The sequence below is a fragment of the Amia ocellicauda genome, chromosome 4, assembly GCF_036373705.1.
Source record: "Amia ocellicauda isolate fAmiCal2 chromosome 4, fAmiCal2.hap1, whole genome shotgun sequence".
Classification (NCBI taxonomy): domain Eukaryota; kingdom Metazoa; phylum Chordata; class Actinopteri; order Amiiformes; family Amiidae; genus Amia; species Amia ocellicauda.
Window position 1 is genome coordinate 41001236 of NC_089853.1, and position 24637 is coordinate 41025872.

At 43.1% G+C, this 24637-nt stretch overlaps 2 protein-coding genes across 3 annotated transcripts; one reads left to right on the forward strand and one right to left on the reverse strand.

The window, feature by feature from the left end:
• The first annotated feature begins 261 nt into the window (after positions 1–261).
• On the forward strand, positions 262–14981 carry sdcbp2 (syndecan binding protein (syntenin) 2). Of its 2 annotated transcripts, none has more exons than XM_066702258.1 (9): positions 262–508; positions 6882–6936; positions 7595–7688; positions 10600–10700; positions 11925–12086; positions 12234–12409; positions 12899–13070; positions 13315–13406; positions 13844–14981. In XM_066702258.1, the coding sequence occupies exons 2-9, from the start codon at positions 6886–6888 to the stop codon at positions 13896–13898; spliced, it is 903 nt and encodes a 300-aa protein (XP_066558355.1). In that variant the 5' UTR covers positions 262–508; positions 6882–6885; the 3' UTR covers positions 13899–14981. The 2 variants fall into 2 exon arrangements, with proteins under 2 accessions (XP_066558355.1, XP_066558354.1); XM_066702257.1 differs by having other exon boundaries at positions 262–426.
• Positions 14982–16301: 1320 nt separating this feature from the next.
• On the reverse strand, positions 16302–23678 carry snphb (syntaphilin b; the record flags this gene model as incomplete). The annotated part of the gene is made up of 3 exons (XM_066702871.1): positions 16302–22787; positions 23000–23149; positions 23473–23678. Coding segments are annotated over 3 exons (1596 nt in total), but the record flags the coding sequence as incomplete, so codon positions are not given.
• Between the last annotated feature and the right edge of the window lie 959 nt (positions 23679–24637).

Here is a 24637-nt window from a genome sequence, read left to right on the forward strand (position 1 = left end):
GCCTATCCCTTAGGAAAGAAGTTCATACATTCATATTAATGAAGTGTTATTGAAAAGTATATTTGTAAAGAATTATTAATAAATATGTAACCAGTTATCTCTGGTCCGTTAATAAGGCGTAGGGTGGGGAATATTCATATTATTAACATACTTAGTTAATTACTGTAGTTCAGGAGTTTCTGTGCGTTGGGAAGCTCTCCGGGTGAAACTGATTATAAATATCCGTGTGACACAGTCAGCTGATGCGTCAGGCGGTGACGTCACGCCGTTTAGCAAAGCCGGAAGTGGGCTCAGGGTTACTTACGGCAGGCAGGGGATCGGGATCGGGATCGTGTTCAGTGTTGTGTGTGTGTTCAGTGTTATTCCACACTTTTACCCGCTTGTGATTTCGCAGCTCTTCCTCGATATCCCCCCAGCAGTTTGAAGGTGAGTCTGACGCCTGGGATCCTGTGTGGTTGATGAGTTCAGGGCCGTGAGGACAATAGTGCGCCGAGTCCCGTTGAGCTCGGTAAGTTTTTCTGTAGTTTAACAACAGCAACAATGAGTGGTTTCTGAGGTAGCAGTGTTGTAAAGGACTCTTAACAGATGTGGAATAAGTTGTTGCAGGATTACAACTTTCTCGTTTTGATTTGCGGGTTCGTTTTATCTTGTATTGTCCGTGTCCTGTTTTTCTCTCTGTCCCATTTTAATTTTAGACTATGCTATCGCAGTTTTTTTTTCCTGCTATCCCGCTGTTTTGGGTTATTGGTTACAATGTAAAACAAAACCTCGTAATATTTAAACGCAGGGTCCTCCCGGGCTGGGTGTGAGTTAACGCACTGGACACTGCGCCAGGCCTGTTCTGCTGAAATGGGTCCACAGCGCTTCCGCCAGCAGCACAGACACGGGATGTAACTTTTCAAGTGCAAAGATGGGACTGATTTCATAATAGTAATAACCGAATCTGGATGTAAAAAGTATTTTCTTTAAAAACGAATTGAGCAATTAAACCGATAAGACGCAACCCCCCCTCCTCCAACTGTCGGACACTGTTACATACAACCCAGATTTCACTGTTGGCAAATGTCCCGAAATTGAATTATGCAAGACGCCAAACACGTCCCAGAAGAAAGGACTGGCGTTCATACCGTTTCCCACCAACAGTTCAACACGATTGTGGCCAAAGTTAGGCATATTTGAGATTGATTGAGTGAGACATTGGGCTCCGCGGTTTCCTAAGGCTGCGACCAGACATCCTTTCCCCTTTCGGATGAAACCGGTCAGTGAAGAGGCCTGACGGGAAATGTACAATATCTTGTATTTCGGAAAACACGGCTTTATTGACCCATTAGGTTGTGCATTGTCCAGTGATGAGCTATGTGTATTGCAAGGCCTTTGAAGGAAAGAAAACCAGTTCTGTGATAGTGTATTGTTGTTGTTTTTGTTACTTTAATGTTTCATAATATAAACCCAAAACCTTTTAAAAATCCTTTATAAAATGCAATAACAGTAATGAGGCTTAGTTAGTACAAACCTCCCTCATCATCATTTTATACTTGTTACTGTAGCACACCCTTTACAGTTTAAAGACAAAGTACAATAGGAGAGAGGCTTCTTATTGACGGATTTGACAGTTTTTAGGCAGTGATTTATAATAATAGGAACTTAAGTTGAGAAAGTGTTGGGTAACATGCTGATCAGTCACCCTGTACCATCCGTATGCGCGTCTCCTTTTTGCAGCAGTCTCTGCAGTTATATTACTTAGCAGACACCCTTATCCAAGGCAAATTACAATATCACATGATGTTTACAGACAATTACCCATTTATACAGCTGGGTTTGTACTGGAGCGATGTAGGTACAGTACCTTGCTCAAGGGTACAACAGCAGTGTCCCATACATGAGATTGAACCCACACCCCTCCAGAATCCAGAGCCCTGAGCACTGCTGGGGTTCAGGCCCACTGAGAGAGAGACCACTGTCCCTGCCCGCTGGACAGCTGCCCGGACTTTTTGCACATACTCCTGTTATAAGTAGCCATTGTTGCTTTCCTTAAATCACTGCATCAGGAAGCACAGGAACAATCTCTCCCTATCCGAAAACAAGGCGGATCCAAGCCATAGACATAAAATCTTATTGCATGTTATTTCTGTAAGAGCAAACGAATCGCATGGCGCAGTTTGTGCCTTGTCTTGGCTATGAGACCTGTAGCCTGTAGAGAAAAATAAGTGTCTCTTTTCGTGTGACTGTAGAATGGTGCAGTAGGCTTTGGGAAATTAAATGCCTTTATATTTTGTGGGATTATGATTTTTTTTTTTTCACTTCCATATTACAAATTAAAATATCAGTGGAATGTTGCAGATTTTCAGTAATTTAACTGCAGTAACATTCAGCATGTTTTTTATTAGTGCTGGCCATGATTCACTTTTTAATTTCCCAGCATCGAAATTAAAACCAACAAAACTTCCGACCCTGTAAAAAGCAGTTGTTCCTTTAATGTTGCTGCTGATAAGCTGGCTTTTAAATGTTGAAATGCATTTGGATGAGTGTGTCTGTGTGTGTAGGAGGAGGATGCTTTACAATAAATAGGTCTGTGGATCAGTTGGCATCCATTTTATTTTTCAGCACTGCGGTTAACTCGAGACAAAATTACCCTATCATGATCTCTGAATTCTAGCTCTACATCCAGTGTTTCCAAGTCTACAAGGAAGACACTTTATCTGCTGTGTTGTGCCTGATCTCTCATATTCCTGTTTATGCCTAGCATTATGGTTAAGATGGGCTTTTCTTTCTTCAATGGTAATATATGTGCTCTGAGTATTTTTAAAGACGGGCAGACAATTGTAATTGTCCTCTAGTCAAAGAGTAGGCCTAATTCATTCAATTTAGCTGCTTATGCCAGTGTCCAGTAATGGAAATGACCGGAAGCATGATTCTTGAGTCTCTCTGATCCGATGTTTCCCTGACATCTAGGAAATTCTAGTTTTCTGTTTTTGTTTGGTTGTTTGCGAGGTCTCAGAGCTGTATCCTGTGCCTTCAGTAATCCTCAAGTGTGTGCCAGAGTTTTGTGAACTCGCAGCGGTTGTTTGCCTCAATGGGGGTGGGTGTTGGGGTGGTTGTTGGTGTTCTACCACTGCTCAAGATACAGAACACCAGTGGGAAACAAGACATTGCTTATCCCATTAAAGTGGTTTAAGTGCACTCCATATTCTAGGTGCAATCCAGGCAAGTGGCCAAGTTCGCTTTTTTCCCTTTACTTGAGGGGAAAATTGAGTCAGAGATGGAGAGCTTATCATCCTGTCTCTGCATGAGCTGGACGTTGCCAGATACTTTGCTAATTCACAGTCTGTACAGTTGGGGAAGAGTAGAAAGCTGGAGTGCTCTTCAGCTAATGGCGGCTCGTAACAAATCTGTTCAGCACTCTCAGAATTAACGTCTCTTTCAGCACAGCTGCTCGTGTAGAGCATCTGTCTGCCGAAGCCCCAACAGTGTCCTGAAGTAATATTGTAACAGGTGAGGAGAGAATGAGTTAATCATCACTCCCACGAGCACAAGACAAATCCTCTGTAAATGGCAGGCGATTCAAGGCTACCTGTTTATTGCCATTGCTCCTTTAGAAAGGGACCTACATAACCTGCAGGAGTCCTGCCCTGGAGTTGCCTACTGCTGCTTTAAGGACTGGGGAAATAGGATTTTAAATTTTATTCGCTAATGAGTTAAATTAGGCATGAAACAAGGGTGCATTGAAGATACTGCAGCTTTATAGGACTGGGACTTTGGCCAACTTTTGTAGCACTTGAAGCTTTCAGGATAGTTTGGGTTACTAGGACCAATTGTTGTTTTCATTGCGTGTGTTTTCAGTGTGGTTCCTGTCTGTGTTTCATGAGTGCATTGATTGAAAGTGTGCTCTTGTTTTGGAGTGTCAGAGATAGGGATCAAATGGCGGCTTCCCTATAGTCAGCAGCTCGGTCATCGTTCTTGCCACACCACTTCTGTTTTACATAGAGAAACTTTTTTTTTTTTAAAGCAGAGTCACGATGATCAGGAAATAAACACATTTTATCAACATAAACACAAATACGTTTATTTTTGTTTAAGGGGAAAAAAAGCCTCGTAAAGTTGTTGTTTGAAGACTGGTTTCTTGAAGTGTAATTAATAGCTGGATACATTATTTGTGAATACTGTAAAACAATTTGTTTAGTAAAATATTTTATTACCAGTGCACTTGCCAAATATCTTCAAACCAGCTGTTTTGCCGTGTTGCGTGTGTCACATCATACCAAGTGATCAGATTCAATTGAAGTTCATGTTTGAGTATCCTGTAATATTTCAGTATGTAACAATATAAACAGACATTACATCACATGGTTTCTGACTACTGCACCTGATTGCTTGACTGTCAATCTCTTCTGGTAATTTATGCTAGGTCACTGAAAGACTCATCAAGTGAGAGCGTTTGTCCTCTGGTCAGTTTATCAGACTACTGTTATCCATCTTCAATTGCTCTCTAAGTTACTGAATACAGAAGGGCTTTTTATTTCTGTTGGGCTGTTTGGAAATTGTGTGTTTTCAGTGAGGTAACCGTCTGTGTTTCACAAGTGTTTCTCTGTCGGTTCCCAGTTGGATTTTCTTTAACTGTTAAGTATTCCAGTCAGTGTAGGTTACATTTTGTTGATTTATTAAATTGTATATATAATTTAATCTGTGGGCTGGTAACATTTTCAAAGACCTTTTCAAAGCAACTTAACTCAGTGAATGTTTAATTTTGAGTGATGGGTACGGTATACTTGTAGAATACAGTTAAGTGTAATAGGTTTTTTTGGTGAGCTAGAATGTCTTCCCTGGTAGAAATCTTGAAAGTATCCTGTAGGATCCTACAAGATCCTTTAGGATTCCCATAAGATCCTGTTTAGGAACGGGGATCTTGGGTACAACCCTGTGAGGAATATGATTTTATACCAATCATAATGCCTAATCCCTAGAAGTCAAATAAATGTAATATTAATATGGTGTAATGTAAAATTTATATTTATACAAACATACTGTAATAAGACTTTCAGACTTATAATGCCTAATAAGAAAATGGGCAATATTTTGAGAAAATGTTCAGTTACTTTAATTTCCAGATTACTTATATTTAACTCATGGCACCTGCTCATCACTCCTACAGATCAATACTAATATTTGGGTTATTCTGTGCCGAATAAATTTAATCTTCAATGTTAAAAGTACACATATGTAATAAGTACCAAAAACAATGCATGAAAATGCATATTAGCAATGCATACAAAACGTCGTCTTAACAATGTTTACAAATATTTACAATTAAGATTTTGTTTTGGAGGTGTGAATTTAAAAAACCTTGTGATTACATCAGAAATAACCATATTCTAGGCTTGGAATTTGTTTTGTGAACCAGTATTCCCTTTTAATTTGTGCAGATCAGTAAAAGGACAAATTAAACATCTGTAAAATCACAATAGTTAAAATGAACAAAACCTTCTGGATAGTGACCCACATGTTGAAGTAAGAACTAGTTGTATGACACTGAAGGCAAAGTGACAGAAAGGGACTTGCCAGCATTACTTTTTTTATGGCAAATTACTCATCCTACGAAATCCTGTGTAGGAACCTACAGGATCTTGTAAGATATTGTATGATTCTGTAAGATCTTGTAGGATCCTATACAGGATCTTGCACGATCCTAAAGGATCTTAAACTTATTTATTAAACTTATTAAAATCTTATTTCTACCAGGGTTTTTAAGAATATAGAACTGCTGTTATTCAAAGTGCATTTTGGTTCTTTAAACTGTCTTCAGAAATCTTCCTAAAGAGCTTTGTAATACTGTCAGGCAGCCGGGTGTTTAAAAGCATACAGATCTTCCATGATTTACATTAATCTAAAACAGGGGTGGCTAACCCTGGTCCTGGAGAGCCGCAATCCTGCAGGATTTCCAGGTCTCTCTAAATTCCCAATCATTGGATATCTTGAACACCGGGACATTTTGCCTAATTAAGACCCATAATTGGTTCAATTAAGCAGTTAACGATCTGGATAAAACAAAAACCTGCAGACCCTGCGGCTCTCCAGGACCAGGGTTAGCCACCCTTGATCTAAAACTATTCTGCCGTACAGTTAGAGCAACATAATGGTTAAGGAATGAAGGCTAAAAGTCCTTTGTAATGGAAACGAAACCAAAACCTTTCCAATGCCTTCTGCAGTTTTACTGTACAGTAGTGCAGTCGGACACCACTGATCTAATCTTCTGCAGTGTTGTTTCTTTAAGCTGCTCTTTTGATATGGCTTCCTAACCAGATGGGGGGAGCAGGCGGGGGCTGCAGCCTTTGTATGACTGGGGTCGGCAGCGAGACATAAATGGTGGATCTCTCTATTAGGAACAAAGCCTGCCCTGTGACCCCTCTCTCCTCCGCCTGCACAGTGAAACGGGGGAAGCCCTGTGCCCTATTCCCTGGCATTGTAATGCTGCGGGCTGGCCTTAAGTGTCAGAGGATTAGCAACGACACACTTAATTGAAACCGGAGCTTATTAAAGGTTTACATGTATAGCTCAGACTGTCGCGTTTGCTCCTATCAAGCCCATTGTTATTGGTTGGTGGAGCTGCACTGTCTGGTTCTGAGGAATGCTGTGCAGCTGATGCTTCATCATTCGAAATGGATCTTTTAAACTCCATTCCCCTTTCAACGCCTCGTGTATGAAAAGCGCTCTTGTGTTCCATTCCCCCCATGCAGTAACAATGTTATTGACGTTCTGCTGCGTATATGCTTTTCCTTCTAAACATGATGTCACACCACAGTTGTTGTTTTTAAATAAATGTAAAATGCTTTACTGTAATGTTAATTCCCCTTGTTTTACAGTTTTCTGTTTTGTTGTTTTTACAGCAAGATGTCTCTGTATCCTTCCCTCGAGGACCTGAAGGTCGACAAGGTCATGCAGGTAATGAAAACTACACAATATTCGTTCAATTCTTCAATAATAATGATGTGAAAGTTCAGCTAGAGGCCAAGAAAACCCCAAAACAAAACAACTGACCAACTGCATCTAGAGTTCAACTAGTAGACATGAAAAAAGAGAAACGAAACAAAACGTCAGCCTGCATTGAATCAAGATTTGCTAACCAGTTAACCGCCCAGTACTTGATGATGGCTTTGTGTTTGAAAGAGGCTTGTCAAATTCCACCTAATGGAAATTAACATTATCTTCAACAACTGGAAATGTAATTCACATTAGGGCGGGTGGCTTGAATGGTTATATTTAATTGGAGCCTTTATGTTGTAGAAACCATTCTAAGGTGCCAGTAAACTGTAGTAACACCAGTGGTTTCAGTGTAAACGACAGTATTGGTGCAGGTTTTCTCTTGGTCTGTAAGTTACAGGCAATAACCCTTATGTAGAATCAGAACATAGACTTGGTGTCATTTTTACTCTGCTTCTTCTCCTTCCCCTGTTATTTTACATTTTGTCTGGTCTTTGTGCGGGTAACTCAAAGGAAACTAGGTCCTAGGCCCATCCTTTGGTCTTGTTTGGTGGTCAGTTATGCTGCCTCTGTTGTGTCTGGAAGTGACCATCTGTTCTCCCTCTCTCTTCCTCCTCAGGCTCAGGCCAGTTTTGCGGCCTCTACCTCCAGGCCGGCCATCGCGGAGGAGGCGTCTGAGCAGATGTCTGCTAGACCGGAGACCATGGGCTCAAGTAAGTCTTGTCTCTTATTTATAAAATATTTAGGGGGTTTCTGTGTTCCACTACATTATGTTCCATACACATGTGACTAATGTTTTTCTACAGCTTTATTGAACTATATCCTGTGGGGGGGTGCTTATCTTACTCAACTAGCATTGTGAACAGGTCACGCACAGCCTTTGTGAAAGACTCTCTTAACGTCACAGGGTGTCAACTGAAGTTTCTGAAAACAAAGCATGAAAGGTGCGTCATGGCTGGTAACTCAGATTCAAATACTGTGCCATTTAATATATGTGAATTGTATTAATCTGTTAGGGTTAATTATTAGACGGATTGTTAGAGCATTAAAGAATAGCACTGTGAGCTCCAAATACCTAGATAAGCAAACAAACAAGCAAGTCGCGCGATTTAACAGAGACAGAGCAATCATAGCCCACCCTGGTACATCTGCACAACATGCACTGCTTCTAAATGTGTGTAAAAGTGGTTGTGTGAGTGTGAGAGAGAGGATGTATGTCTCTCCAACACTCCAATAGAGTTAAACCCTGACCCTGCAAAGTGTGGAAGCACTGCCATTTCTCCCTGGTGCACAGAACAGCTCTGCACCAAACTCTGAGCTGTTATTCTGAGGCATCCAGTGTGTTCAGTATTGTGGTGGTTTTAGATCCAGACACCTTTCATTTTTGATTTAAGCAGAGAGAAAACAAATGCATGAAAAGTGGAAAAAGCTTCCCAGAGTGAAAGGGTTAACTATAGAGAGACTCCGGTCTGGCAGCCTTTCACAGCAGTGGAGGGAAGCTGAGAGGCCTGTGCTTTTGTTTTCCCCCTCGGAGCCTGTTGATTGTTGCCATAGAAACCGCGGGCAGCCGTGGCGGTGTGCCGTGGGATCTGCCACCTCCGTCTCGTGGCTGAAAGGGAGAGGAGGATGGGAAGTGTGTGTGGCAGCTGCTCCGGTCCTGCAGTAGTGCAGAGCTTCGCTGGTGCACCGGCAGCATCGCTTTCACGGCTTTCTGCTCCTATTCAACAATTAGTTCCAGTTTTTCCAGTTCTGAATTAAATGTATTTATATTCCCAAACTGTTTTATTTTTTATGCAGAATCATATTTTTATTTTAAGGCGTTGGGGATTTTGAATGAGTTTCTGATTCTCCCATCATGATCTCGTGGCCGCAATCCGAGTGATCTAGCCTCGCTGCAGCTTTTAAAATGGGCTGAACTGATAGTTTACTGTAATGAAGTTATGCGCACACGCATGTACCTTCATGTCATGTAGGAAAGGAAATTAAGGAAATTGAATCTGTTTGCCTGCCTTTTTGGGTCCTTTGTGCATTGTAACGTTTGCCTCTGATTCGGGTATTAAGTTAAAAGGGAAAGCCTTGATGTTCTAATTATATTCTTGTTTTTAGATCAATTCAGATCAATCGCGTCCCATTTACTAAAATTGAGTGTGTTGTGAACTGAGCTCAGAGGAAGGGAATCCTAGTTACCATAATGGCAGAGGGTTTTCATAAATGGTTAATAGGTGTGGAATGGCGTATACGTCGCTGTAGTACAGTCACTGGCACGTAAACAGGCCGTTGTCTGTTTCGGGACTATGGTTGTTGAAGAGATTGGCTATGCTTTCACTTCTGGCAGAAGGTGTGTGTGTGTGTGTGTGTGTGTGTGTGTGTGTGTGTGTGTGTGTCATGTGTAGTGACCTGTGTGAAAGGCTCTCTGTGTCGGCGCTGCGGAGCGCTGCCTCCCTGCTGGTCCCTCACCCTGTGCTGCACAGTGTCGGCTCTGTGCTGCGAAGCCGGGGAAACGCCCGTCTGTCCAAACCCTGTGGCCGAGCTCCTCCACATTGGGGGGGGGGAGAAAGTCGGGCTGGCTTGCCAAGGAACACTTTGTGAACGCCTGGAAACAATTACGAAATAAAACAGCCATTCGGAAATGCAGATACACAAGCTGTCACTCCAGCAGATAGACCTGTCCCTCTCCCTTGGGAAGGTATCCGTGCTTTTCCACCTGCTCTCCCCCAGCGCTGCCTCCTTGGTTTATTCTACATCCATATTCTGTGGCAAGTGGTTAACCCTTAAAAATGTCTGATGGAAATGAAGTGCCCCTTTTCTGGGATTGGATGGGGGAGGAGGAGGACAATATTCAGACTGTGGCTACGTTTGGAAAGGCCTGATCCAGTGGACGCTGCAGGGTTGTGGTGCCTCATAATAAATGTCATCAAAATTATATCGGCAGCCACTGCTGGGAAGAAAGTTAGAAAAACTGGGAAAGAAACGGGTAATTTGTGAAACGCCTTCCATCCACAGTGCAGCCCAGTGAGCCAAGTGGGCTTGTAGCGCCGGCAATGGAGGCGTTGTTTACGTCATCTGGTTGCTAAGATATTTGAGGATGTCTCTGTTCTTTTGCCATCATCAATATTCCACCACCTTCTCATTCGTTCTGTGAAGCACCTTTGACTTAATTAATCCTCTTCTCCCTTACGCTACGCAGCAGTGGCTAGAGGCAGTTCTCTTTTGAAGCCATCCTTCCTGTTGCGGGACCTTGAGTCACTGAGCTGCACTACTGATTTATCCTGTTACCAAGCAGAAGAAAAAAAACAAACAATAAATGCCATCTCCCAGTATTCCTACTTCCTGTTCAAGGTTATTTCTCTTGTAATTCAGACCAGTATTCCCTCAGTCCAACAGTTATCCATTCATTCCTCTGTAGGTCTCTCCAACCCCCATTTTGTCTGCATTTCTCCACATGCAGGTTCCACCTTTGCGAGAAGGGGGAAGTAGGGAGGGTGGTTAAACTCATACTTGATGTGCGTTCATGAGTGATATATTTATTGCCAGTACCTTTATTTTTCGAGCGTGATGCTGTAATTCTCTACCAGGCAGCAGAGGGGATTTATCCTCTAGATTTGTGCATCTTGGTTGTTCCAGGTCTGTATCCCAACCTGCAGGAGCTGGGCGACTACATGGGGCTGAGTCTGAACAGTGATGAGGTCCAGAGGAACCTCGCCATGGTGCCTATGGGAGACAATGTGAGTGTTCATGGTGTTGCTCTCAGGGAAGATCCGCTTTCTTTCACACGTGTGATTCTCTGCCTTATTTACACTCCCCGGCTTTTCTCTCACTTGACTCCAGTCCCATGAGCCTCGCCCCGCCGTGCCCCAGGCTGCGGTGACACCACATTGCTACAGAGTGACGAGCGCAGGAGGATTACCTTACCACCCAGTTTCGATGTATTAGGGACTTTTAATTTTCTCTCCATGATCAGGAATGTCCATCTGAATAATATAATACCATTTGAAGATGATAAAAGATGACCTGCTATTAACCCCCATAACAAACGTTCATATATATTTTTTTTATTACCAGTGATAATTCTAGAGCAAAATCTAAATTCTTACTGAAGAAACCGCAGTTAAGAAGCAGAAATCTAGGATTAACTATGTAGGATCCCTGCAACTGCACTGCAGCAGTACATGAATGATTTAGCAATGCATTTGAGTCATCCCTCCAGAGTGCTAGGAGCCAGGGTGAGTCTTTCCACTAAGAACTTTCTCTCTCACTCCCTCACACACACTCCTTCGCTCCCTCTTTCTGTTCTCTCTCTCTCTCTCTCTCTCTGCCCATGAGAGAATCTTCTGACCTTGAGTCCTACACCTGTGAGTTTGAGGATGGTACCCTGCCTGCTTCTTCCTCAGCTTTGTCTTTTATTGTCGGCTGAGGAATGCGTCGATGTTTGGCTTTCGGTCTGGTAGGCAAGATATCACTTGCTTTACGAGGTCAGAGAAAGAAATGACCAATGGAAATCATTATTCTAATTTACCCCTTTACAAGATCTCTGTTCTTGGACTAGATCAGCTGTAGCCCCATTTCATCTCTGTTAATTGATGCTTCTCTGATCCTATAGCCACCCAACTGAACCCTTTACTTGTTAAATGAAACCTCTTCAGTGTTACCCCAAGGTCAGAGGTTTTCAAACCGGTCCTGGAGTACCCCCTGCCCTGCTGGTTTTTGTTCCAACCAAGGTCTTAATAGCTTAATTGATTCCTTAATTGACCTAAAAAAGCAATATAGCATTCAATTAAGTAATTAAGACCTAGGTTGGAACAAAAACCAGCAGGGCAGGGGGAACTCCAGGACCGGTTTGACCTAGGTTGTAAGCGGGAGGGAGGGTGCCCTCCAGTGCCAGACACTGAGACAGGGACTGAGGCCATGCAGAGCTCTCTCTCCTCACTGCCCTCTCTGTGTGTTTGCAGCGGGTGGCCACGGTGCCCTCTGCTCTGGGTGGGATGGTCTGCCCCGTGACTGGGGGTGACATGGGCGTCCGGAGGGCCGAGATCAAGCAGGGCCTGCGGGAGGTGATTCTGTGCAAGGACCAGGATGGCAAAGTGGGCCTGCGACTGCGCACCATCGACAACGTGAGTGTGGGCCGTCTGCCCCGGGGTATAGGGGTGTTTATAACAGAGTTAACTGTAGCATTAAGGTGCCACCATCAGCTGCTTGCTACCATGTTTTGGAAGCCCTGACCCTGCATGTGCCTGAGTGCTGTTGTGCTCCCTCCTCAGGGCGTGTTCATCCAGCTGGTCCAGGCCAACTCTCCCGCCGCGCTGGCCGGCCTGCGGTTCGGGGACCAGGTCCTGCAGATCAACGGGCAGAACTGCGCCGGCTGGAGTCTGGACAAGGCGCACAAGGCCCTGAAGGCGGCCGCCGAGTACCGCATCGAGCTAATCGTGCGAGACAGGTAGGCAGCTCACCCGCCCGGCAAACGATGCATAAAACGCCTGTAATAATTAATCCGCAGCTTTTTTCACATGTGTATTGAGTTAAAATGTTTCATAGTGCTTCAGCAGCAGCCTTTCGCTTAAGGAAGACAAAGGGGCATCTTAACTTGTTTGAAGAAACTGGTCGGGCTTTTTTTTTTTTTTTTTTTAAATGAGCAGGATGTTTTTGCTTGTAAAAGGAAAAGAATAACAAGAAGAAATTAATAGTTTTTTGGTTAAGTCTCATCATTTAAACACTCAAACACTATGATATGTTTAGTCTAAGAGCAGTCTTTGAAACTCACAGCTGGCACTGGAGTAATGATCTTCATGAATGGAATTATTAATTCAAAGCAAAGCGATTGTGACTATCGTGCCGGGGTAGTTGGGAAGAGATTCGGAGTACGCTGGGTATGAGTATCTCGGTCGTGCAGGGCGGGCTCTGAACAGACTGTTTTCCGTCTGTCTAGGCCTTTCCAGCGCACCATCACCATGCACAAGGACAGCTCCGGTCACGTGGGATTCATCTACAAGAACGGGCGGATCACCTCCATCGTTAAGGAGAGCTCCGCCGCCCGTAACGGCCTCCTCACTGACCACAACATCTGCGAGATCAACGGGCAGAACGTCATCGGGCTGAAGGTGAGGACTGAGACTCCCACTCATTCCATAGCAGTTCATTAAACCCAATCTGAAATCCTGTGCAAGATCTTCTCCGTGCTGGCTTCACCACTGTTCGTGTACAAGGCCTTTGCACAGGAAGGGATTAAGTGCCTTGAGGGGGGAGTTGGAACTGTTTCAGACCCCAGTACACACCCCAGTAACCAGGTCCGTCTGTGCGGCCTCTGTCCTGTGCCTGACCTCTGGGTTTGCTTTGTGATTGCAGGACTCTCAGGTTAAGGATATTTTGACCTCGGCCCCGACTGCCATCACCGTCACCATTATTCCTAAATTCATTTATGAACACATGGTGAAGAAGTAAGTTGATCTAAATGGTGCATCTTAAACACAAAATGGAGGCTTCTCAAATGTTTGGGTTATACTGGGTCAAGGTAAAAAAAAATCTGAAGTTAATAGATTTTTCTAATGTTTGTTTAAGAATTATGTATGTTAATTAGTTACATAATAGGGGGGAGATGCATGCAGCTTTAGTTCTCAAAGCATCATTATTCAGATTGTTTGAACATCTCTTAAGTCTTTTTCCAGGATTTACTTGGTCCTGACATTTTATTAATTAATTAACAATGAATTAACAGCCATTTCTAGGGTCTGCAGGCTGGGGAAGATCTAGTTTTGAGGCTGAAGTGCATCTGTGCAGCGAGGACGCAGTGCTCTTGACATGCTGTGACAGTGAGTAGGAGGAGGGGAATAGGGCCTGGGATTCTGTCTGACACTTTCTGACTCTTTCCTTGCAGAATGTCCTCTGGGCTGATCAGATCGGCCATGGACCACTCTGTGCCTGAGGTGTGAGGAGGAGGAGGAGGAGGAGGGTGGAACCGCCTGACCCCAAGACATCTGAGCATTCCAGCATTTTGTTTTGTTTATCCCAGTTTCGTTGCGTCTCTTCCGGTATCTAAATGCTGTTCTTATTACATGCTGTTCAGTTCTACTACAATCATCACGTCTTTTGAAGTTGTTCTACCTTGATTCTTAGCTGCTTATTATTAGTGTTTTTGTATTTTTTTCAGTCTTAGATTATAAACCGATTTATGTTTTGATAGTGTTTTTTATATATATGATGATTCAGTGCTTTGCTCCTTTAACGGTGACCATCTCTGCTGTTCCAGTCAGGAGCTTCCATACAGATACACTGTCGCCTTCAGTGTCTTTCCACTCATTTGAGCCACCTGTCCTGGAAGCAAAATGATCTGTTGCACCAATGAGTGTATAAATAACGAAATACATTCGTCAATGCATTAAACCAATAGTGGTTTCAATTGATCATGCACACTTTGCATTGGTGGTGCAGACATGAAGAGATTTTCCAGAAGTGATTCTGATGGAGGGTGTTTTGAGGAGAGGCTAGGCTTCCCCGATTGAGAGCTGCAGTAATTAGTAACGTATGGATGAGAATTGTGAGGTAAACGGATCTAATGTAAGAGCCTGGAAATAGAATAAAATATGGAGGATGTGCTAATTATACATCTGCAGAACTGCAGCTGAATAACATTTATTCTGTCTAATTGTCTAAGGAAAATGTAAGCCTTTACAGATGTTATACTTAGTGTTATATATTTTTGGATTTTGTTTTAACATTATGTAACCAGTACTATCTAATAACGCAGGGTTAAAAGCAATTTTGCTCTTCTACAGTGTATTCGAATCTCTTGATTTATATACAAATGTTTAATCTTTAATAATAAAGAGTACACTCCTGGTCCCATTGTTGCGCTTTGAATAAGTGTCAATTATGAATTGCGGAGGAGTGACCTGAGACTTTTGACCTTTGACCTGAGCTGTGGGTTTAAACAGTTGGCAATTTGAAATCCTACCAGTGTAAGAAAAGGGTGTGCTTTAAAATAAAACAAATACTACTTTTTATGTATTTGGAAATCGGTTTCAGAGTCAAATTGGAGTCTGGAAAATAAATCTTGGAAACACAGACTTCGAAACAGACGACCGAGACTGGGACTTCTGGTAAATGTGTTATAATTCTTTTTTTTTTTTTTTTTTTTTACAAATTAAAATGTCCATAATTTCGTTGTCGATGTTTAAGTTGATTTGCGTCACCTGAAACGCATTAATGAATTTGTCATTTCTTACCGTGTGGGTCAGGTTTTACTTGATTGCAAATCTCGCCAGCGGTGCTGCGGTCGTGCGGGATTTGTTTCGATGGAAAACTTCTATTGCCAGATTAGTCAGGTTTCCATCCAGACTTTTTTTACGATAAAAGTCGTGTAGAAAAAAACAAAAAAAAACCCGACAGGCTTGATGAAAACAACAAATGCAGATTGAATTTCGTAAACATCGTCCAACGTCGACGAGGTGGAAGTTTCATCCATCGATATAATCGATTATGAGACAAATGCCAGTGGAAATGGCTTTTACTGATTACTGATGCCTCGTCGAATAAGTTTGCAGTCGTGTGATTATGATTTGGTCAGGTGTCTGGGAAGGGTAAACGGAGAAGAAACATTATTTTATTAATCATGTTATTGAAAATTCATGCAGAATTCCTGAATGTGAAGTGTGGGTTTTAAGAAGTTGTTGGAATCATTTTAGTTGTATTTATAAGTAGGTGCATTATATAATTTAAAACCTATTTAAAGAGGGGCTGTAGCTTCCTATACTGTCAATAGCCTATAGTGGTGCCCTATCCAGTACGTTTTGGGAGTCGCTAATTTTGACAGTGGGCCATGTGGAAGTTATTGATCAATTAAGCAATTAACTTGTTAAACTAAGGGACATCTGGTTATTAAGAGCTGAAAACGGTAGTTTTCTTATACCAAATCGATAAATAACTTCATAAATCACAAATCACCTGCTTAATTGATCACATTTGAATTTTGTAAATGGATAATGAATGGTTTCCTATAAAACCTGTGGATTGAGGATAATATAATATTATTTCTACTACTACTTATAATAATTAAAAGTTAATTTAATTATTTTATTGTGATTAACATTTACTATTATGCAATAATAAGAACAGGCCACAGAGTCATCTTATCTCCTGCCAATGCAGAAGTGATGGGCTCCTTCCCCACTTGTAACTGTTAATATGCTAGAAAATGTCAGCTTTAAATTGCTGCACGGGATAGAAATAAGCTTGAAACCATATTCAGAAGGTTGGGGGGAAAATCCCAGTGGCGTATTGTGTGCAAACCTCATGTGTAAAAGTCAAAACCAAAAAAATACAAAAGAGACAGCATCTGTTTTTCATGCTGTTTAATATATAGGCTTTTGGTTCTCTTTATACAGCATGGTGAAGTGAAAATGGTACAAAATGAATGGATATGTCTGTACACTCTAGTATTGCCATTTCCCCCATTTTATTTAGTTATGTTTACAGACTTTAGCTGCACCTTGTTATTCTCCACTCCATTTCCATTTACACATTGGGTACAAACGCATTCACAGACAAAGCCAGTGATAAAGAAGTCAGGACACATCTCAGATACAGACACACAGCCACACAGGTGTACACTGAATTAACAAGGGACAGAGCCTGACTCCTAAAGAAATGGTGGGTCTCAGTTTTTACACTTTACACAACCAAAACCCATTTATTTTGACAGAATGGGGAATAATGCCAATAACATTCATCAACAATAAATTCCCTTCATAAGCCTTCAATACATACTCTGTCTTACAACATTGCAGTGCTTTGTTAAAGTAGTACCCCGGCAGAATTGGATGCAGCTGGTTTGCACATAATCCCAGTGGCTTGTAATGAAGTAACTAGAGCTGCTGTGAAATGGTAAGACAGTTGCTTTTCATCCACAGGATAAGAAGAAAACGAAAGGAACCCTATTAGAAAGAGATCATCACATTCAGCCTCCAAACTCTTCTATTACACGTGGTAAATAGTTTTTCACGTGACATTGAGCAGTTGTTTTTTTTGTACGTTTTCAGTTTTGTGTAGCACAGTGAAAACATGCACTTTTGTAAAAAAAAAAAAAAAAATCAGTACAAATCCACACAAATAATACAAACTTCTAGGAAGATGACATGACCGCTAACTGATCTTTTTACTGACTGGGTGTGCAGACCATAATGATTAAGCTAGTTATTTAGTATTTATTCGGCAGCTGGGGAGAAAGCACAGGTAGAATTAAAACTAAAAACACAATTAGAAAAAAACGAAACTCCCACTGTCAGAGCCCACTGATGGATAAAGTCTTGAGCATACAGATAGGGAAATAAAAGGACAATGGCCGATTTCAAAGCCTGTGAATGTAGTCATGAAGGGCTCGGCTGGAATGAAATCTCCGAGACCAGCACTGGAGACACCCATGACATTGAACAGTGCCTCCATACCCCCTGCCCACTAAATCATAAACAATTTATTCACTAGACAGACACTATTATTATTATTATTATTATTATACACCTCTAGAAATTGTTATATATGAAACAGAGATAGTATTTCCTCGATTTCCACTATGAATGATTATTGACTTTTACACTCACTTAGCAGATTGAAATGTGGTATAAATTACTATTCAAATCACAGATATTAAACCTGCCAGCTCAATAACTTGTGGAGACCTAGTGTTTCATCCATGACTATTTTATTTTATTCACATTTCTGCTAGTGAGCTACAGATGCATTCTTAGGCTGGGGATAATTTGTACTTGATATACAATCAGTGCTGCTACATCACCCCCCCACACTTCACACCCCCAACCAGCATCATTCTTGATCTGTGCATGTGGAGAAAGAGTAGGGCTGAAGGGAATGATTTTTACATGTTCTTTATTTTTATTTTTTCCAGTATGCAAATGCATTACACATCACAGATTTCTAATACACCGTGGCCCAGTTTCTCGTACAGACAGACCTGTCTAGTCGTGGGGTGCCACTGTCCGTAGAAGAAGCAAGATCAGAACAAACAAGAACAGAAAAAAAATACAATTCTACAATCAGGCATTCCTAAAGGCACCTAACCAGACCACTGGACAGCGTGGCCACTCTGACAAGTGATTGCAGTTAGTGACTGCTTCTGAATTTCAAGTGCTTAGTAACACTTAGGGGACAGAGTCAATTTAAGAAGCGCTAGAACAGACAGAGTGGTCATGGGCTGGAGGGCGCTCACAGTGCTGCCCCTCTTGCTCAGACTAGTCACACATGCGGTGGCTGATATCAGTAACGAGCCACCATAGCGATCCTGCGCTACCTGGACCAGATGCACAAGAGCTTACCACACATTCATGTTTACTTACAGGTTAGTGCCATCTGCTGGCAGAAATGGAAACCTCACCGACACACCTCAAAGTCCCCTCGCTGTGGTCTATTCTAGGCCTGGTATTCAAACAAGACTTTGGTTTTCCTTGCGGCGTCATGCTGGCCGCTCTAAAGCCAAAACACAAACTACCAGCCTGGTCTGAGAAACCAGGCCTTTTTTTTTTTTCATTTCTTGTCCGCTGTGGGTGGAAGAGACAGTGCAGCAGTCTATAACTGGCTGCTCATTCATTTTTGTTCTCATAAGCAGGCTGAGGGTTTGCATTACCAATACCAGTTTGGCTTGGACAGGGCTTGAAAAGAGTGTCTCTGCCAATCCAGTCAGCTGAAGAGCTTGACTGCAAGTCTTGAATGATTTAATTGGTGTGGAGAAAAGTATGCAGCAATTATCGTCTGCAGCGGAATGGATGTGAAGAGGCACGCTCAGCTGGCCCTGGGCTAGACTATGGCTTTTTACCACATTTACACAGATTCAAGTAAAAATTGGTAACAGAAGGGATGTGAATTGCAATGTACCATGAGCAAGTCTGACACACAGTATCTTGGGACACGTGATTTTCCGTTACGACAAACTGCGCGTTACCCAGTTGGATGCTGTTCGTTCTCTATCCAGTTTATTTTATTTGACAGCGTTTGGTGGCGATGGGTCCAGATTGTTAATAGACACAACGGCCAGGTGCACCTCAAAAGAAAAAACTCACAAAGCTGCAGCACAAAGGATTGTCAAGCCTCTAAACAGAGATAACGTGTCACACATTCAGAAGAGCAAACATCAAAGAAAAGTGACAAAAAGGCAACCATGTTTGTGTTTAGAGAGGATAACTCTGCATGGTATATATTGTAACACAGAATACTGGAGACAAACCATATATGACAGATTAAATATTCTGTGCAATTACAGCTACAAAATAAATTAATCTATTTCATACATTTATAATATTAATTTTAACCACTGTTTTACAGTACATTAATAGTTGAAATCTTTTGGATTTACTTTACATACATAAAAATAAGCTGCCCCTTTGAAATGTAGAGACATCCATTTTTGAGGCATGCAAAGCAATCTAAACTTCAAGTAATAATTTTTTAAAGTGAATTATAGTGCAATAGAAGAAAGGTTTTGAAGAACAATATTTGGTGTATCCAAACTTTTTTTTTTTTTTTTTTTTAATATCATACACTGTGTACATGTTTTATTAATTGTGATTTATTTAATTTTGGATTTCAGTAATATTAATATATCAGATTTTGGCCAGTGTGAAAGTTCAAATTATATTCTTTGGGGGATTCCGACTCCATACAAGGTGATACCTTTAAACATACAAAGAAAAAGAAACCAAACAAACCATCAAATAAAGGGTGCTAAAACTTCAGAAGAAAAACTAGTTCACTTATAACAATTAAACAGATATAGCAAAGAGCATCAGTCTTCCCATTCCCACAAGTTTCATTAGACTCCAAATCAAGATCTACGCAGAGATTTTAACCTTTTTAAACCTGTATATAAAAAGAAAGCTCTGCAGACATTTCGTAAATGACTCCATGACGCAGCAAGCTGCTGGCATTTTCCCCAGAAGCGTTTCCTGTCGCTCTGCCTTTGGGCCTCTCGGGCTCCGCGCACCGCCGACTCGCTCTGGGGGGGATTGCAGACTCAGCAGCGTTCGGCAGCGATTTCTGATGAAACGGCAAACTACAGCACATCACAGAGCCCAGCAAACCGAAAATGCCTTCTGTGTAATGGAGCTGTTGAATTACTACCATTTTCTTTAACTTTTATTTTTATATAATCCAGTTCAGTTGGCTTGTCAATTCACCAGGTATTTATGTATAAATTTAAATATATAACCCGTAACAGATCTAAGTGCTCACTATCCATCTAGAATTGTTATCATTACTACATATTAAGCACAGATTTAGTTTTCCTACCCCCTGTGGTTCTCTGGCAGTTTTTGTGCAGTATTTGCTACATAACGGACAGGTAGTCCTGTCTGTTGTGGACTCTTCCATTCTGGTGTCGTTACTGTTCTTAACCCGTTAGTTTGAACATCTTCTCCCAGAACAGAGCAGAGGTTTCCTCGGTCATGAGCTGCCAACAAGCAGTAAATGAAGATCACAATCATTGTCACTAATTAAGCATCTAATTGGAGCAGTTCAACTGAAGTCTGTGGTGCTCTCCGGGACCAGGTTTTCAGAGACCAGGACAGGAGGCCTCCAGAGCTAAACGAGTGATAACAGCCGTGTTCAATTCAAAACAGCTGCTCAGTGCCGAAATATCAATCAAAATATGCAAATCACCTGCCATATCACCAAACAGTCAATACAGTACTACCTTGTACAGTACTACATTCATATGAAATATGCAAAACACTCTAGGTCAGATAATGCAAAATAAATAAATAAATAAATTCTCAAAACAGGAACTATAATCCTTGTCTAACTAAGTGGGTGCACAATGACACTATAAAACTCAATTCCAGGTATCGGTTACAAGGCTAGCATCTGTAGGTAGGCACTAACCATTACTCTAGCCCCCCTCACATTGCTTTTGGTTGTACTGTGCTATACTGCATTGAAAAACATGACTGAGTAATTAGTAAAAGCTCATACAAATATCCACTCTTCCTCAGGCACTGATGTGTAGGTTATGCTGTATAAACGTTGTGAAGGGAATTTGTGATCTACGGCACCTTGTTTGCCTTTCATAGACACTAGGGCCAGGGTCTTCCGTTTGTTAATATTTCATATTGGATAATAATTAATCTTTTTCAGTTGCTAGGGACAATGCATTGGAATCAATTGATCATGGTCAGCAGAATTATCATCCAGAAACCCTAACCCCTGCATTCACTTCCTAGATTTTAGGCCTTAGGTGTTGGTTGATGTGTCACAGATACGATATTAATCTCATCTTATTAAGAAAGCTGACACCAGGAGACAGCGGTAAGAGTCCGCTGCCCGTGACCTTGTAGGAACGATTTCCAATGCCAAATGAGATCCACGCTGCAGGAGGGAGCACAGAGGGAATAGCCAGACAGATTACCCTTTGCTATAGTGTTAAACCAACAGACCAACCCGACTCCCTGTCCACCAGGACGAGCTACAATCAGTGTCAAAGCACAATGCATGTTGTCAGTCCTGGTGTCTCAGTGCAGAGGTGGAGAGGGTGGGTGGAGAGAGAGGGATGATGGGGGGGTGGTAATGGTGTTAATTGTGGTTAGATCTGCGTGCCTCTGGCGACGGGCTGCCCCCCTCCACTGATTTTGCGGATGGAGTGGAGTGCCACGGTGCAGCAGCCACGCAACAGGGAGCTGATGTTGTAGACGGGCTGGCCCTCGCGGCGATTCCCCCGACACAGCCAGGCCACGGTGGGCACTACAGGCACTGCCACGGCCAGCAGATCCACCAGGAAGTGCCTGCTCCAGTAGCTCTTCTGAGGACTACGTTCTGTAGACACCTCTCCACTGTCCACCTCCTCCTCCTCCTCCACCTCCACCACCTCCACCACTTCCACCAGCTCTGAAGCAGTCTGCTGCCCCTTGGTGCTGGTGGGCTGGCAGGTTTGGGGGGCGACCACCATCCCGTCAGTGTCCGTCCCCATAGACGCAGTGCTGGGGTGGGCAGGGGCGAGGTCCGCCTCACAGGTAAAGGAGGGTGGCAGTGTCTGGCCCAGGTCCATGTGCGTGGTGTCCATGTCCTCGGCGTCTTCAGAGATCCAGGTGTAAGTCGGGCTGCAGGCCTGAGACTTCATCACCTTCTCCATGATGGTGTCCAGGTCGGGGTTATAGTGGACAAAGTCCGTCTGGATGGCTTGTTCCTTGAGGTCCTGGAAGAAGAGGTGGCTGGCCAGGTGGTTGTTGTTGCTGCCCATCTCCACACTGCTCTGGCCACTCACCAGCTTCTCGTAGGTGGAGCTGTGGGCAAGCCGGGAGCCGGCCGTGTAGGACGTCAGAAGAGAGGCATCCTCAGACAGGAAACTCGGCTCCAAGAGGTCCGTACGGCTGGTGCCATTCTCCCCGGCCACAAAGCCACTGTCCATAGTCTCTTCCCCGGAGAAGCTGGGGAAGTCGTTAGCGTTCTTCTCTGGAGCCTGGTCGCTCAGCTTGGTGTAGGTGGAGCTGCGGGTGAGGGAACGTGCTGGAGAGCCACCTTGGGACTCTGTGGCCAGTCCGCCCACCCCCTCCTCCTTGGGGGAGCCGTTCTGGGCCAGCTCCATGCTGTGCAGCAGAGTCTCCAGCTTCTTGTTCTGGATGTTGATGTCCACAAAGTACTTCTGGACACCCTTGTCCTTCTCTGTCAGGTTGCTCCTCACCGTGTCAATCACCTGCTTCAACTGCTTGATCTCCTTGCGCGCCTCCTTCAGGGCCAGCTGGGCCTCCACGCGGTGACACTCCTCCTCGATCCAGTCCTCCTGCATCCTCGACAGCTGGGTCTTCAGCTCATCAATCTCAGTGTCCCTGCACAGCAGCCGGATGACAAAATACAGAAATGTAAAAATAAACAAAACATAACGGCCATGTGTTGGCCAAGTCTGCTGTGCTTCACAACAGCACCCAAGTCATGGCTGCATTCAGATTCTGCAATGAATCTAGTAAAAGAACCACTCCAGAGTGCATGGAGCTTCCCAGTACGTCATGGGTTAATACGAATGAAACGAGCGCTCTCTCACCGGTCCTGCAGCCTGTCCAGAGTCTCCTTCAAGCTGGCCCGGAGGTGCCGGATGCAGACCTCCTTCTGCTGCAGGGGCGTGAGGTACTGCTCTGGGGTGGGCGGCTTGATCCCATGGTTGTCAGTGCAGGACGCATACTTCATGTGTCGCCTAGGAAATAAAGCAGGAGGGACTGGAGACTGGCTTTTTTGTTTCTCTTGCGTCTGGGTGGAACTACCTGACCAAAGTCCTTACTGTGCTACAGAAACCCATTGCAATATTTAAATTTGCTGCATCCATCCATTCTTCCGTTGGTTCCCCCCCACGGTTTAAACTGCGACTCTTCAGACAGGTGTTCAATTTCAGAAAAGTGCTGTTTCAGCCATGTTGAATAAATACCAACATATTTTACAGTAGCAATGGAAAGCAGGTTGCTTAAAGGCTGTAAGACCAGCAAGATCTAAACAGTGGGAAGCAGGAATGTGTCACAGTACCTGGGTGTGGGGCTGCCATCGCTGCCTTTGCAGGAGCCAGAGTTGCTGCTGCTGCTGAGAGAAGAGGTGCCACAGGGATCCCGTGCACTCGCCGTGGGGGGTGGGCGTCTGCAGGGTGTGAGGGAGGAAGAAAGAAGAAACCACAAACAAAAACAAAACAAACAAAGTGTATAGTCGACAAGAGAGACTAGGGCTGCCCGATTTTTTTTTTAAAGAAAAAGAAACAAAGACAGACCCACTTCCTCTAAAACAATACCTCTAATTTGCAGTACACAACAGCCATGCATTTCACAGGCACTCTGCAAAGCAAATCAACGACAGTGCAAAAAAACAACTAAACAAAAGGACACGGTTCGAAACATAATACTCTACAAATGAAAGGGACAGGAGCGACACACAAAAGACTCCGGATGCAACAGACAGAACTTAATGGAGACACCTATCCCAGGACAGGCAAGCCTGCACGGTTGTATTGAATTTGAGATGGAGATTAAAAATGCTGACCGATTCTGAAGCTCCAATGGTTGTGGGGAAAGAATTCCAGGACATTGGTGCATTGAAACCAAAAACCCTGTCTCCATGGGTATGTGGTCTAGGTCTATGAACCTGCAATATTCAAAACTTCCCAGAGATAAGAGATTATATGAGGGCACATACTATAATAAATACATACATAAATGATAGTGTTATCCGAGTGCTTAAATTGTTTATTCTTAGTAAAGGAAAACAGTGATCTATTGAAATGACCTTGTGCCCTGCATAGATTTGTATACATTTGCGGGTTTTGTGTAAGCTTAAATCTGCTCAGTCTAAGTCTCGGATTCCAGATGAGCTGCGTTCGGCAGCCGTGCTCCATACGAGAGCGGCCTGGATGACATTAACTTCAACTGACCGGCCACCTCATTTGCCGAATTCAGAACTTGATCCCAGATCTCTGTTAGGTTAGAGTTGATCCGAAAACCTGGACACATAGTGGATTTGCAGTTCTGTTTGGGTGGAGGTTCTGACTGAGTTCAGGCCTCTACCTGTTCTCTGAAATCATACAGGCCGATAGATTTTGGTCACAAAACAGGAAGAGAACTCTCGAAGTATCCAAATACTGCATGCCCAATCAAATCTCGATTACAGTTCTGGGCAGAAATCTGTCAGTACCCTCTTGGAAAGT

What these genes read in the sequence shown, in the direction of transcription:
- sdcbp2 (XM_066702258.1), top strand. Translation starts at nt 6,886, where the DNA reads ATGTCTCTGTATCCTTCCCTCGAGGACCTGAAGGTCGACAAGGTCATG. An exon ending in AGGTCGACAAGGTCATGCAG is followed by an intron (nt 6,937 to 7,594) that starts GTAATGAAAACT and finishes CTTCCTCCTCAG; the next exon opens with GCTCAGGCCAGTTTTGCGGC. An exon ending in AGAACGTCATCGGGCTGAAG is followed by an intron (nt 13,071 to 13,314) that starts GTGAGGACTGAG and finishes TTGTGATTGCAG; the next exon opens with GACTCTCAGGTTAAGGATAT.